Source organism: Botrytis byssoidea (assembly GCF_014898295.1).
Source record: "Botrytis byssoidea strain MUCL 94 chromosome Unknown BBYS_006, whole genome shotgun sequence".
Taxonomy (NCBI): Eukaryota; Fungi; Ascomycota; class Leotiomycetes; order Helotiales; family Sclerotiniaceae; genus Botrytis; species Botrytis byssoidea.
In genome coordinates, this window is record NW_024065847.1 from 1,796,463 (window position 1) to 1,809,382 (window position 12,920).

At 38.7% G+C, this 12,920-nt stretch overlaps 4 protein-coding genes across 4 annotated transcripts; 3 read left to right on the forward strand and 1 right to left on the reverse strand.

The window, feature by feature from the left end:
• Window positions 1-429: 429 nt before the first annotated feature.
• On the forward strand, window positions 430-1,459 carry EAE97_003983 (uncharacterized protein; the record flags this gene model as incomplete). Its single annotated transcript, XM_038874495.1, has 2 exons — window positions 430-823; window positions 882-1,459. The coding sequence occupies 2 exons, from the start codon at window positions 430-432 to the stop codon at window positions 1,457-1,459; spliced, it is 972 nt and encodes a 323-aa protein (XP_038735104.1).
• A 2,423-nt stretch (window positions 1,460-3,882) lies between these two features.
• EAE97_003984 (uncharacterized protein) lies at window positions 3,883-4,245 on the forward strand (the record flags this gene model as incomplete). Its single annotated transcript, XM_038874496.1, has 1 exon — window positions 3,883-4,245. The coding sequence occupies one exon, from the start codon at window positions 3,883-3,885 to the stop codon at window positions 4,243-4,245; it is 363 nt and encodes a 120-aa protein (XP_038735105.1).
• Window positions 4,246-5,367: 1,122 nt separating this feature from the next.
• On the forward strand, window positions 5,368-6,716 carry EAE97_003985 (uncharacterized protein; the record flags this gene model as incomplete). The annotated part of the gene is made up of 2 exons (XM_038874497.1): window positions 5,368-5,497; window positions 5,608-6,716. The coding sequence occupies 2 exons, from the start codon at window positions 5,368-5,370 to the stop codon at window positions 6,714-6,716; spliced, it is 1,239 nt and encodes a 412-aa protein (XP_038735106.1).
• Window positions 6,717-7,361: 645 nt separating this feature from the next.
• EAE97_003986 (uncharacterized protein) lies at window positions 7,362-10,522 on the reverse strand (the record flags this gene model as incomplete). Its single annotated transcript, XM_038874498.1, has 3 exons — window positions 7,362-9,422; window positions 9,479-9,576; window positions 9,631-10,522. 3 exons carry the CDS (start codon window positions 10,520-10,522, stop codon window positions 7,362-7,364), a joined length of 3,051 nt encoding a protein of 1,016 aa, XP_038735107.1.
• Window positions 10,523-12,920: the final 2,398 nt, after the last annotated feature.

A 12,920-nucleotide genomic window follows, 5' to 3' on the forward strand; every position in this document is an offset into this window, starting at 1 on the left:
GATAAATATGGTAAGAAGATCAATTAGATCAACCTTAGCAGCTGCTGAGATACGTTTAGGAAGCGTAGTTCGCTTGGCCCCAATAAGTTGGTTTTCAATTCGGCTGAAGCTCTTCAAGGTACTTCGCATTCAGCCCATGAATGATCGTTTTCTAATCCATGAAACCCAGAGATTTATTCATTAAAAAATGTTTAAAAATCACAAGGATGTGCTGTTCTAGTCACCACACCAGGTGTCCATAATGTTCATAATGCAGTGGATTTCTCGATCCATAAACACAAATGAAGGGTCATCTCAAAGGGGTCCTCTATTCCATCTCTGCTAGCTTTCGAGCCAACAATGATCAGTACTATTAATCTCTTGATAAAAAATCTAGCTAAGGCATCTATGAAAAGTAAAAACTAAGATAAATGGTCGAAACCTATCAATATGGGCACTAGCTTCAAACACATTTCTTTAGACGTTATGGGAGCATTTGGTTTTGGGCAATCATTCAACCTACAAACATCTACCGAGAACCATTTTCTTTCAGGGATGATTGCTGGAATATTAACCAGAGGGGGAGTTTTACTCCAATGTCAAGCTTTTCAAAAAATCAGAATCGAAAGATTCTACAACCGGAAAGTCCATACGGCGGTTATGAAATATCACTCTACGGTGAGTAAGCTGGTTGCAGATAGATTGAAGCAAAATAAGAACGCAAAGAGTGATTTATTTTCTTTCATTTTCGATGCACAGTATTCGAATAATGATAAACATGAAGATAATGAAACGATGACGGTTTCGGAATTATTTACTGAGAGAGGATTTTTACTTGCTGCTGGTAGGTATATTTTTTACATTTTCAAAATAGTCAGATAGTTACCCGCTCACACAAATAGGTTCTGATACATCCTCAACGACTCTCTCCGCCCTTCTCTTCTACCTCTCTCGATACCTAAAATGTTACGAAAAAGTCACCACAGAAATCCGATCTACCTTCTCCTCCCTCTCTGAAATTCATAGCGGCCCAAAGATCACCTCTCTCAAGTATCTACGCGCTTGTATTGGAGAAGCTCTCCGTATGAGTCCACCCCTCGGCTCCGCACTCTGGAGAGAATTTCGTTCTGGAGGTATCACCATAGATGGCGAGTTTATCCCTGCAGGCTACGATATAGGATGTGCAGTCTATGCTGTGCAGCACAATGAAGGCTATTTCCCCCATTCCTTTGAATTTCAACCCGAGCGCTGGATAGTATCAGAACGAAATCCGCAGGAAAAAATTGAGGAGATGAAAATGGCATTTGCACCATTTAGTTTGGGACCGAGAGGATGTCCGGGGAAAGTGATGGCGTATATGGAGATGGGGATTATGATGGCGAGGATGGTGTTTTCTTTTGATTTTAGGAGGCCAGGGGATGGGGGGTTGGGACAGGTGGATGAAGGGGTGCTGGGTAATCAGGGGGGAGGGGAAGAGTAAATGAGTTTCAGTTGATGGATCATTTGGCTAGTACGCACGTGGGTCCGTATGCAGAGTTTAGATTGCGGGATGGTCTGGAAGGGGAGTTTGAGGGGCTTTAGCTGCGTATTGTAAAATCTGGGGTAGGTGCTAGGGGATGGTGGGGAGGAGAGCGGGCAAATTGTGTGGTAATTCTGGAAGAAGCAGGAATTCTACATCTTGTTAAAGCTGCCTGTTTTGAATGTTAGTGAATATTTCAAGCACTTATATCAGCAAAGACATCACTATCATCTGGGCTATTTACGTTTTGCAGTATCGTCACAGCTTCAACCATTCACAAATCTTGTAGAATTTATTTGTGAATGACCAATCAAGCAATTCTCCTTCTAGATCCATTCCCTGATTTGCGACAATCGTCTCTACACATTCAAGAAATTAGATACATGAATCACATTTTTATTTTTTCTGTTTTCTACTTTACACGTTCTATAAAATCGTAACGTAATGCCACAATGAAAATCTTCAAATTCGGACTACACCTCTATTTTTATGTACCAAATTACCCCATCGAAACACTTCACAATATCAAAATAACCGAACAAACAAATTATCGCCACACGCCAACAATGTCCATCCCATCTCCACCAGCCTTCAAACCTCGATCCTCATCCCTATCCCCACACCCCTTGTTCCCATCTCAATCCCACTCAACATCTCATCTCCCATTCAAACTCGAATGCAGACTCACCGCAAAAAATGTATATATCTCCTTAACCGATATCCCTGCATCGTGCACGACCCTGTATCTTGCACGCTTTAATTTATTGAATTAAAAATTGATTATAAATCCAAAACTGCTTATAATAATATTAAAATTTATAAAAAACAGATTGAAGATCAGCTAAATATAATAATAAGTTTTTGATAAATTTGAAATATCAAATAGAATATTAATTGATTTTAAAAAATAATATTTTAAGATATTAATAATTTAATAAAAATTTATATTAGAATAAATTTATATTATTATTATTGAAAAAAAGCTTGAAATTCTGAAAAATATAAAAAATTAAGTTTTAAATATAATTTCAAAAATATGTATAATATTCAAAAAAATAAAAAGAATTTAAAAATTCTTTTTAAAATATTTTAAAATGTTTTTTTTATAGATTTTAAGAATTTGAAATTATTATTGGATTTTAATTAGAAAATAGAATTTTTATATATTAGAAAATATATAATATAATAATAATAAAATTATAAAAAAATTATAAATAATTAAAAAACTATAATTTATTATATTATAAGTTAATATATAAAATGACAAAATAAGAAATGAAATAAAATATTCTAATTTTTTAATAAATAAATCTATTATTTTTTTAAAAAACTAAAAAATATTATAAATCTATTTTTAAAAGAATTTATTTTTTTTAAAAAAAATCCTCAAATTTTATAATATTTTCTAATAATTTTATAGATATAATAATTTAATATTATATATATGATGTTTTTTTATTCAATATCAAATTAATTCCGTTTTTAAATTTTTTTAAAAAAAAATCTTTTTAGAAATATTTTATTATTAATTATATAATTCTAATATTTAATTTTATAATTTTTTAATAATTGATAATAATATATATATATTAATAAAATATAGTTATTTTTAGTTTTCTAATCAAAATTAATCTATTAATATATTATATAATGAAAAAATTAAAAATCATCATAAAATACTTGATTTATAATCAATTTTTTTAAAAGAAAAGATTATTTATGAAAACTTAAATAATATATTGATATAATATCAAACTTATAATATAAAAACTTGATTTTTTTATTTCTTTATGTTAAAATATATTCAAATTTATAAAAAATAAATTGAAAATCAATTTTCGCTATTTCTATTAATAAATAATTATATATTTTTGTATTAATAATTTTAATATTGAAATTATATTATATATAATAATTATTTTTATATTTTGATTACTTTATAAGAAATAAATAGTAATATATATATTATGTATAATTATTAATAGAACTCAATGATTGATTAATTATATATTGAATTTAGAATTCTTTTTTAAAAGAAATAAAAGTGTGCACGATACAGGGGCGTGCACGATGTAGGGATATCGGTTACCACATATTCCTGTACCCACTTCGTGCAACCATTTACTCATCCGACGAATATTATTCATACCGAGAATTGTGTTGCGAGATTCGGAGGCTGTTGTTCGAGTCAGGGGTATCGGTATGAGATTTTGGGGATTGGGGGAGAGGAGTGTGAGGTTTGTCTAAGGGGTGGGAAGTTGATGAAGGAGGAGAAGGGCTCGAGTGGGGAGGTTCGGTTGGGAAATGAAGAAAGGGGGAAGGGTTTGGAGGTGGAGATGGAGGTTGTCAAGGAGAGTATGCCAAAGATGGATTTAAGACTGAATATGTATAATGAAACGACTAATGATCCGAGAAAGAAAATGGGAAGTGATAAAAATGCACAGATACCATCAACCCATCCTATTTCGTTACGAAGAACCCGAAGTTCCTCGGAAGTACGCACGCATTACAGTGCCGGGAGCGATAATAGAAGAGGAAGACCAACGATGACATATGAACATCAACGGGAAACTCCAACACAGAGAAGACCGATGATTGCGGGGAGAAAACGTGTTTCTGTTGTTATCGAAGAAGGATTAGAATGCTACGGTGATGGGTGTGGAGTTTTCAATTCGAGTTTGAGATGTGGAAGGGAAAAGGGAAGGAAATGCTGGGAGGATTTATGGGGAAGATTTAGGAGGTTGTAAATAATGGTTAGATGGATCCAGGGGGTAGAAGTTGGAACTTGGTATCAATTCAGCCTTTTGGGGTTCTTTGCTTCTTCTTGGTGATTTCAGGGACAATTTACTTGAACGGATATGTAGAAGGATGAGATTTTATGGTCTAGATCTGCTTCTTAGGTTTCAATTTCATTGCTGCTCGGAAGATGACAAGTCATGAGTTGTGTTCCTAAGTGCGATATATAGACACACAAAAAGATATTGATGTAAATACAGGCCTTTCCTTCTGTGGTGCGATTTAAAACCAGGATGATATATCAACTTTATTAATTGCACCTCGGCTCTTTTCCATAAAGTCACTTTGGATGTATAAATGTGGTGAGGTAAAGATAGAGATATATAGCAGACTGAACAAAAGATGAAATGAGTGTATAGTATGTGACATGCTGAGAAACTGTGCATAATTTTCCCTCGACTAAGAGCGCAGTATGTCGCTCCTAGCGTGGAGAAATACATTACCAGTGGTTGATTTTAGCGAGTATGCGTATTAGGCACAATATTATGTTTGACTGTAGATGACTTTGATAGAATGGATTAGTCATTGTCAAATAGGACGATGTTTTTAGTTGTATGTATTCAGCATAACAAATCAGACCTCTAGCAAATTTTGAGATGTACTCCTTTTCTATTAATTGCGTAGACAGCTTACAGAATACACCTCTTTCCGGAAAGTAGGATTTTGACTAATACTATTTTTCTTCCGTATAAAAACGAAACGTGCAGAAAACTCCATTAGCGAATCCGCCATAATTTCTCAGGATAACATGAATGGATGTCATGATACCTATACGGCTATATATACGCTCAAAACCCTGTGAGTATACCGTACATATGATTCAGTATCAATACGACAATCCCTAGTCATCTGCAACTACGGCTTCAGAACAAAGACCTGCTGCATATAAACGTTCATCGAACTCAGCTTCTTTGCAATAACATTACAAGTAATCTTTCCATCATACATTCAGATCTTTACGGCACATTCATAACATATCCTCGAAATCACACGATTTTCCCACGCGATATTCACAAGACTTGACTTCCATTTTGACATCGAGTTCTGTTTTTGAATTCAACATTAAGGTAGCAATGATGTCGTCAACAACTGCTAAATCCACCTTTCCGGAAACCCTTGGTGGTCACCACAAAATCATCTCGCCAAATTCGTCTAGTGTAAAGCAGCCGCAAGACACAGAGCGATGTATATATGTTGTTCAAGGTTAGTTTTCTCCTTCTCATCTCTTCCATTCTCCTCATATTATACCCTTCCGCTCTTCCGCTCTTCCCCCCTTTCCACGCCCTACCACCCCAAACTTAACCAAACCCCAGAATACAACTGCGCCCACCACCCTTCCCTCAACAACCCCCACATCTTCCACCGGACGCCCTGTCCCCAAGCCCTCCTACCCGCAGCCTCTCAAACCGACTGCGAGAACTACGCACAGCACGAAAACGAACTCGTGCAAGTATCTCGCTACGTGATGGATCGCGGCTGCATGGAATGCAAAAATTCCGCGCGCAGACATCGTCGCGAGGAAACGGTCAAGCATCCGGAAATTCTTAGGAGAATGCAGGAATTAGGACTCGGACAGGAGGATATCGATCATTTTGAAAAAGTGACGAGTAGTTTTCCCGCAAGTAAGAGGGTTCTGGAGTTGGTGAGGGAGAGGGAGAAAAATGAGAGATTGAGAAGAGATGAGACTCGTTGCCTTTTGCTGAGAGAGGAGGGAAAGGATGAGCCACAGAACATGATTGAAGCAAAGCAGGAATCGAAGATCCAATTCAAGATGGACAATGTCGAAGTTATCCCTCCTGCGACCCCTGCCTTAATTGGAGACGCCATTGTCAAGGGAAACGACAGTGCGCGCGTAGAAAAAGAGCACGAAACCACACAGACTGAACTTATGGCTACAAAAGCCAAGAATCCACAACGCACAGGAACTCTCATGAAAAAGAGCACCTCTCAAGTTTCGACCAAGTCCACAGCGCTTGAAAATCCCACAGCTAGCATCGCACTCAAAATAATCCAAAGAGACGAACTCACACAACCCCAACTCCGCAACCCAGCAGCCAAAGAAAACCTCCCTCAACCCCCCACCAATCCCATCACGCCCAACAACCCAACCCCAAACATCTCACCCACCAAAAAACTCCCCACCACCGAACCTCCCTCTCTCCCCCTTGCATCACCAATCCCATCAGCAAACCCCACTCCCCCTTCACCCAAATCCCAGACACGACAAACCCACCTAGCAGAAGAAACCGCACGTCTCACCCCCGAAAAACTAACCGACAACATCCACCTCGACCTAGACGCCGAATGGGAAACCGACCTCGACGAGGAGCGCGAGCGCGTCTTCGGAGAAGTAGCACTTGCGCCTTCATTTGGATGTCAGACGGGAGACGAGTGGATTGTAGTTGGGAGTTGGGAGCAGTGATATTAATTAATCTATCTAAGAATCTTGATACTGGATGGCGAGGTATTTTGGGCGGGGAGGAAATTATATTATTGCGAGGTTGTTGTAGGATGGGATGGGATGGGATATGACGTGTAAAATTTTATCTAAGTTATGGTTTATTTCTCTGCTTGTTTCGTTGTTTTTGTTTTTGTTTTTGTTTTGGTCGATAGATGCCTACCTACACAGCGTTAAAATCGCACCTAGAGCCTAGTTAGCTATGTATTCAATATAATACAAGTGAAGTAATCTATCTTACATACCAATACCAATATCTCTCACTTCCCATACAACTCTCACTTCAATAATATCAATACGCTCCAATGAACCACCTATCAATATATATATATATATAAATTTTCTAATCCATTCCTCTATCCATTCCTCTATCTTTCCTTCTTTTCATCATATCCCTTTAATTTCAGCATCCAGATATCTCCTACTACTACAACCACTACCTGTATATTTCCACTCATTTACATGCATGTGCCGCTAACATAACATTACATACCATGATTCAAACCACCAAATCACATCACATCACAACACGCTATAACTTACACCTTCTCCCTTCCCTCCAATTCCATCCACTCTGCTTCCCCCACCTCCAAACCTACAACTGAAAAATTACAATTCCTTAGTAACCCTAGGTCTATCATCTCTCCTCCCCATTCCCAACCCCAACCCTGTACTTTGTTCCCCCTCCCTCTCAATTTCCCTCTCGACCATTTCAATACTACTCAAACTCGGGAATCTTTTACTGAAATCCGCAAGATATTCTTCTTTTTCCAAGGATGTCATATCTGATCTTGGTTGAATCCCAGATCCACCTCTATTAGCTAGATATGATTGTTTGGGTGGAGAGTTATTGACAGCAAGACCACCTCCCGTATTCATATTATTGAGATGTGTAGGTTTAGGAGGGGCACTTGGTCTTGGTCCTGTTTTAGTGACTGGTAATTGAGGAGGTATTTGTTGAGGACGAGGTTTGGTATAGTTGAGATCGGATGAAGGGACTGATGGTTGAGCTGCTTTGCGAATTACAGAAGGTTTTCCATATGGATTTCCGGTTGGTAAAGGATTAGGTTGACCTGGTATATCGGTATATCTTCCATAACCTTCTGCTGTTTTCTTTGGGGAGGGTTGTTGACTATTTTCATCCAAGAGACTTTTGACTTTGTGTTGAATACTTGCAGCTCGGGTTACACCACCAATACTTTTTGGGGCTGGTGCACCACCACGATCTGCAAGTCGTTTTCGATATTCGGCTGCTGCATCAGAAACACGTTTTTCTTCAATTGATAATCTCCTTCGTTCATTTTCTCTTCTTTGCTCTGGTGTCATATTGTCATCTACCGTTCCATCATCACTTCTATCATCTGTTGCCTCGGATCCAGCGATTGGTGTCAAGTCACGTCGATCTAAATCATGCAGAGGACTTGGAGTTCTTGGACCCGGCGGAGCACTAGCATTATTTTCAAATCTTTTGAAAGCATCTCCAAATTTACCCGCCAACAGATTTTTAGTTCCAGACAACGAAATCGTAGGCATACTAGAACGTTTGGACTTTGAACCACTACTTCGACGTCTATCTTTCTTGACCCTTTCATTATCTTCCATTGATTTAAGGAAGTCGACATTTGATTGAGGATCATCATCAGTTGAATCCGTGACTGCAAAATCCCTAGAATATGATGGACGTCGTTGAGAATCAATGGAGGGACGACCTTCCTTTTCTCGAAGGAAGTCCATGTTGGATTCCAAATATTGACTCGATGGACGTGATCGACTCAGGCTGGATTTTGTTCGAGATATAGTACTTTCAAGAGCTTCATTACTGGGTCTACCCATTTCGAGTGATGGTCTAGATGATGATGAATGTTTTGAATGAGTAGATTGTGGATTGTATGAAGAAGTTCGAGGTAAGCCAGGATGAACAGGTAGGAATTCTTGTGCTTCAAGAGTCGGTGTTCTAGATGGAGTTGTCATTTGGTTTCGTGGTAAACTAGTTGATCGATGATGATCTGATGGAATGAGACGTGGAGAAGCGGTGAAATTAGAAGGTCGTGGATTTGCAGGTGGAGGAGTTGGTGTTGTCATTGTACCTTGGGATACATATGAGGATTTCACACCAGGGTGAGTAGGTGTGGGCTGATATATTAAGGTAGCCGGTACATCTGATGTTTGAAGCTCTAGCGGATTACTGGATAGAATTTGTTGAGCACGAGATGGCTTATTGGTTGAAGTTGATGATCCTGGTCGATTTGACATGGCAAATGCATCATCAGCTAATCTTTCTGTAACTCGTTTGCTAACAGGTTGTGCTGTCTTTGCGGGTGAGTTTGATCCAAAATCAAATTTGCCTCCTTCATGAAGTAACGAAAACTGATCTAAGCTTGGAAATCGATTGGAGATTTCGTCTACAACTGGAGCAGAAGTTGTAGAATCCAAAGCGGCAAATGGATCACTAACTGTGCCTCTCATTGGAGACGGACTAGGTTTTGTAGATTGTGGCTGTGAATTAGCCGTGGGTCTTCCTCTTCGCATTGGTACGACATCAGGTATAACTGTTTGCTGTTGCGTTGGAGGCGCAAAGACTGCTCCCACGACTGGAGGTGATGTTGGAGACTCGGCAGTTGGTAATTGCTGATATTGTCGCGATTCTGATTGGGTTCTTCCAGCATATATCTAATATGGTAAGTTTCTATTCGTCGATGGAAGATGGAAGATATAAAACAACATACATCCTTAATTGGAACCTCGATTCCTTGCATGAGACATGATTCCCTCAAAACTTGGTATATATTGGGACGAGATGTTGGCTTCTCTTTCAACATAGATGCTAGAATTTGTTAGCACAATTTCTCCTTCAGCATAACCGCAGCATTGGATATACCTATTAAATTCTTAAGGGGGTCCGAAAACATTGGATACGAGGGAAATTTAAAACTTGCGTTCAATATAGCAAGTTGTCCCTGAGCCTCGAATGGTGTAGTATAATAACACAACTTGTAAAGAAGTACCCCTAGTGCCCAAATATCCGACTTTTCATCAATTGGTAATTTCCTGTATACATCTATCATCTCAGGACTTCTATATTGTAATGTCGTATGTTTTTGAACATCGTCTTCGATCAATCTGCATTCAGCAGCGGTCGTAGCAGCAGGTCGAGGTGGTGCAGTGGAACCAAAGTCGCAGAGCTTAAATCTTCGAGAAGGACCGGTAGAAGTTATGAGGACATTCTCAACTTTCAGATCTCGATGTAAAAGGGGAGGTTTGAGGTAGTGCATGCATGCTACTCCTTCTGCCACGTCTGAGAATATCTTTAGAATTTCGGGTTCCGTCAATCTATTTTGAAGTCGAGTATTCATGAAATCGATCAAACCACCGCCATTGCAAAATTCCATAAGTAAGAATACCTCGTACCCTCCCCCTTTCAGTTGTGATGCATGTGAATCGTAATATGTAACAATTGGGCGGTGTCCCTTTAACTTCTTCATGGTTTCCACTTCGGTTCTCATATTTGCCAAATGTTCCTTATCAGGGACCGCGACTCTTTTCAATACGGCAATATCTGTCCCATCGATGGGTTTTGGCATCTTCACCAGGTAGACATGAGCGAACCCCCCTTCCGAGAAGTACTTTTGAATAACGACCTTGTGAGATCCGACTTGGATTTTTGTTCCGGGTGCGAAAGTTCCAGGGGGTGCCGAAGGATCTGGTATTGGGACAGGTCCTCCATAAACCGCAGGTCGAGGGGCGGTCGCTGGCACATTGTAAGATGCCATGATCTATGAGGTCGATGTGTAAAGCAAGACGATGGCAGATGTAGAGTAGCTAAGGATTAGATATGATCACCGCATTGAGTGAAGTGCGTTGACTTGTAAATCGAATCTTACAATTAAAAAGATATAAAAAGAAGCTTTACAAGATAATCCAAAGTTGATTGAAAGATGGATGAATAGATTTAACGGTCAACGTTCAATGTCTAATCCAAGGTACTTTGATTGCATGGAGTTTTGAGAATGATGGATGGGGCATATCCAGGCTGGCATGGATGTTATCCATTGATTTGGTTGTGTATTCACCGCCTTTTAGTTCTGCCCATATATTTTGACCAATGAGAGAGGGAAGAGAACGTGTCTCACGGTAGGTAGATCATCTGGCTTTGGTGGGTATGAAATTGAAGCGCGTGTGAACAAAAGAGGAGAATATTTTGATTATTGTTATCAAGTGATTGAATGAAGAAGAAGAAGGGGAGGAATGGAAGGGATGTATGATTGAGGAGGATATATTTGATCAAAGTCAATTTATAAAGGAATTTTACATATAGAGATTTATATATATATATATGTGTGTGTGTGTGTGTGTGTATATGGATCGATATATGTACTAGGTAGAAATATACAAATACATCTAGTTAGTTATCTATATCTCGGTATATAGGTATGCATCTATGATATTTGACACATTCCCCAGTTTCGTAAAGGAATCGAAACATAACGGTCTCAATTATGAATGATGGATGGATCACCATTACCCACCTAGTACATTATCTATAATCTCCTCTAGACCTATTCAAGTATCACGGCCTCGATGATAACTCGGAATACATCGCCATCTCATCAATCAATCACTCACAGTCTGACTCGTCATTAATTCTTAATTCTTCAGATGGGACTATGATTGCCCTACTCTCCTTAGTATGTAACTCGGCCAGCCTTGTCAAAACTCCAGAAAGCCTCTTTTTCTTTTTCATCCCACCTATTCCATAGATTGCTGTTACCGATTTCTATCAAGATAGGTAATTGCTCGACCCAACCATACCTAAGGGTTGTAGTACAATGTTTCAATTGTGCCTTGCATACAATCTATGATACCTACTCAGTCATAAGCCGTAAGCCGTACGCACTCGGCTTTTGAATGATATTACGTGGATGAATCGTGATAAAGCGATGACTATTAGGTACATCGGTGATTGGCTGTACCAACATGGAGTTTCCAATGCAACCGGAAGTCCGATGTCTATATGTAGGATCGGTAATTGATGTTATTCTTAGGCTGTTTGGGTGAGATGAGTGGAATGGATGTTGTGATAGGTATAGCGCGGTTGATGTTGATACTGATGTTGATGTTGATGTTGATATTGATATTGATATTGATATTGATATTGATATTGATATTGATTTCAAATCAAGTCTCTTTTCTTTGTGTTTTGATATAAGACTTCATGATATATATCGCTACCTACTTATTATTTACCTGCCTACCTATTCTTACTAGCCACATTTGATTCACGTCGCGTCGTCTACATAAGGCTTTGTTATCAGAGTCACCGTTATTGTAAGACCGTTGCAAAGTCTATCCCAAATTCAAATACCATCTGTCCTTTTTCATTGGATGACGATGATGTTCTCGAGTAGATTTACTTTGTGATTCTTAGGCACATGCACTCTACGATACCTAGCACGATACCTAGCACAATACCTAGCACAATACCTAGCACAATACCTAGTAGTTCAGGTATACTGTAATCTGTATCAAGGCTACGTGCTTGGAATCTCAACCTAGAAAATTGTATCAAAAATTCAATCTCCGACGGAAGGAAGATGGGAAAGTTGAAGGATATCGGGTGGAATGGAGAGAAGAGTGGAAAAAGAAGGTGCGTATGGTGGTGATTTGCGGTATGAAGTTATTCATAAATGTGATTGCTCACTACCTAGGTGTGTAGGAAGATATATGAGGGTTGATTGAGTATTAATTGAGAGGTATTATTGTTGCTGTAGCTGTAATAGTAACGTTAAGTTTATATATGATATTCCTTCCATTAACTTATAATAATCATTCTTGTTGTTGGTCTCTCTCTACCTAATCTACCTAATAGATATTGACTCTTCTTACCTGGTAATCATATGGATTCTTTTTATTCTTTTCTTCACTCTTTTACTCTCTCTATTAATTCTTTACCTAATTGTGATTACTCATTCATCACTCATCCATCACTTCATTCATAGGTACCCAAAGCACACTTCACTTCCCTTTTTTTTCCTTTCTTCTCTCTTCTCTCTTCTCTCTTCTCTCTTCTCTCCTCTCCCCTCACTCCTCACTCCTCACTCCTCACTCCTCACTCCTCACTCCTCACTCCTCACTCAATTTTTTTTTCTTCTCTTTCCCAGCCATATTCGT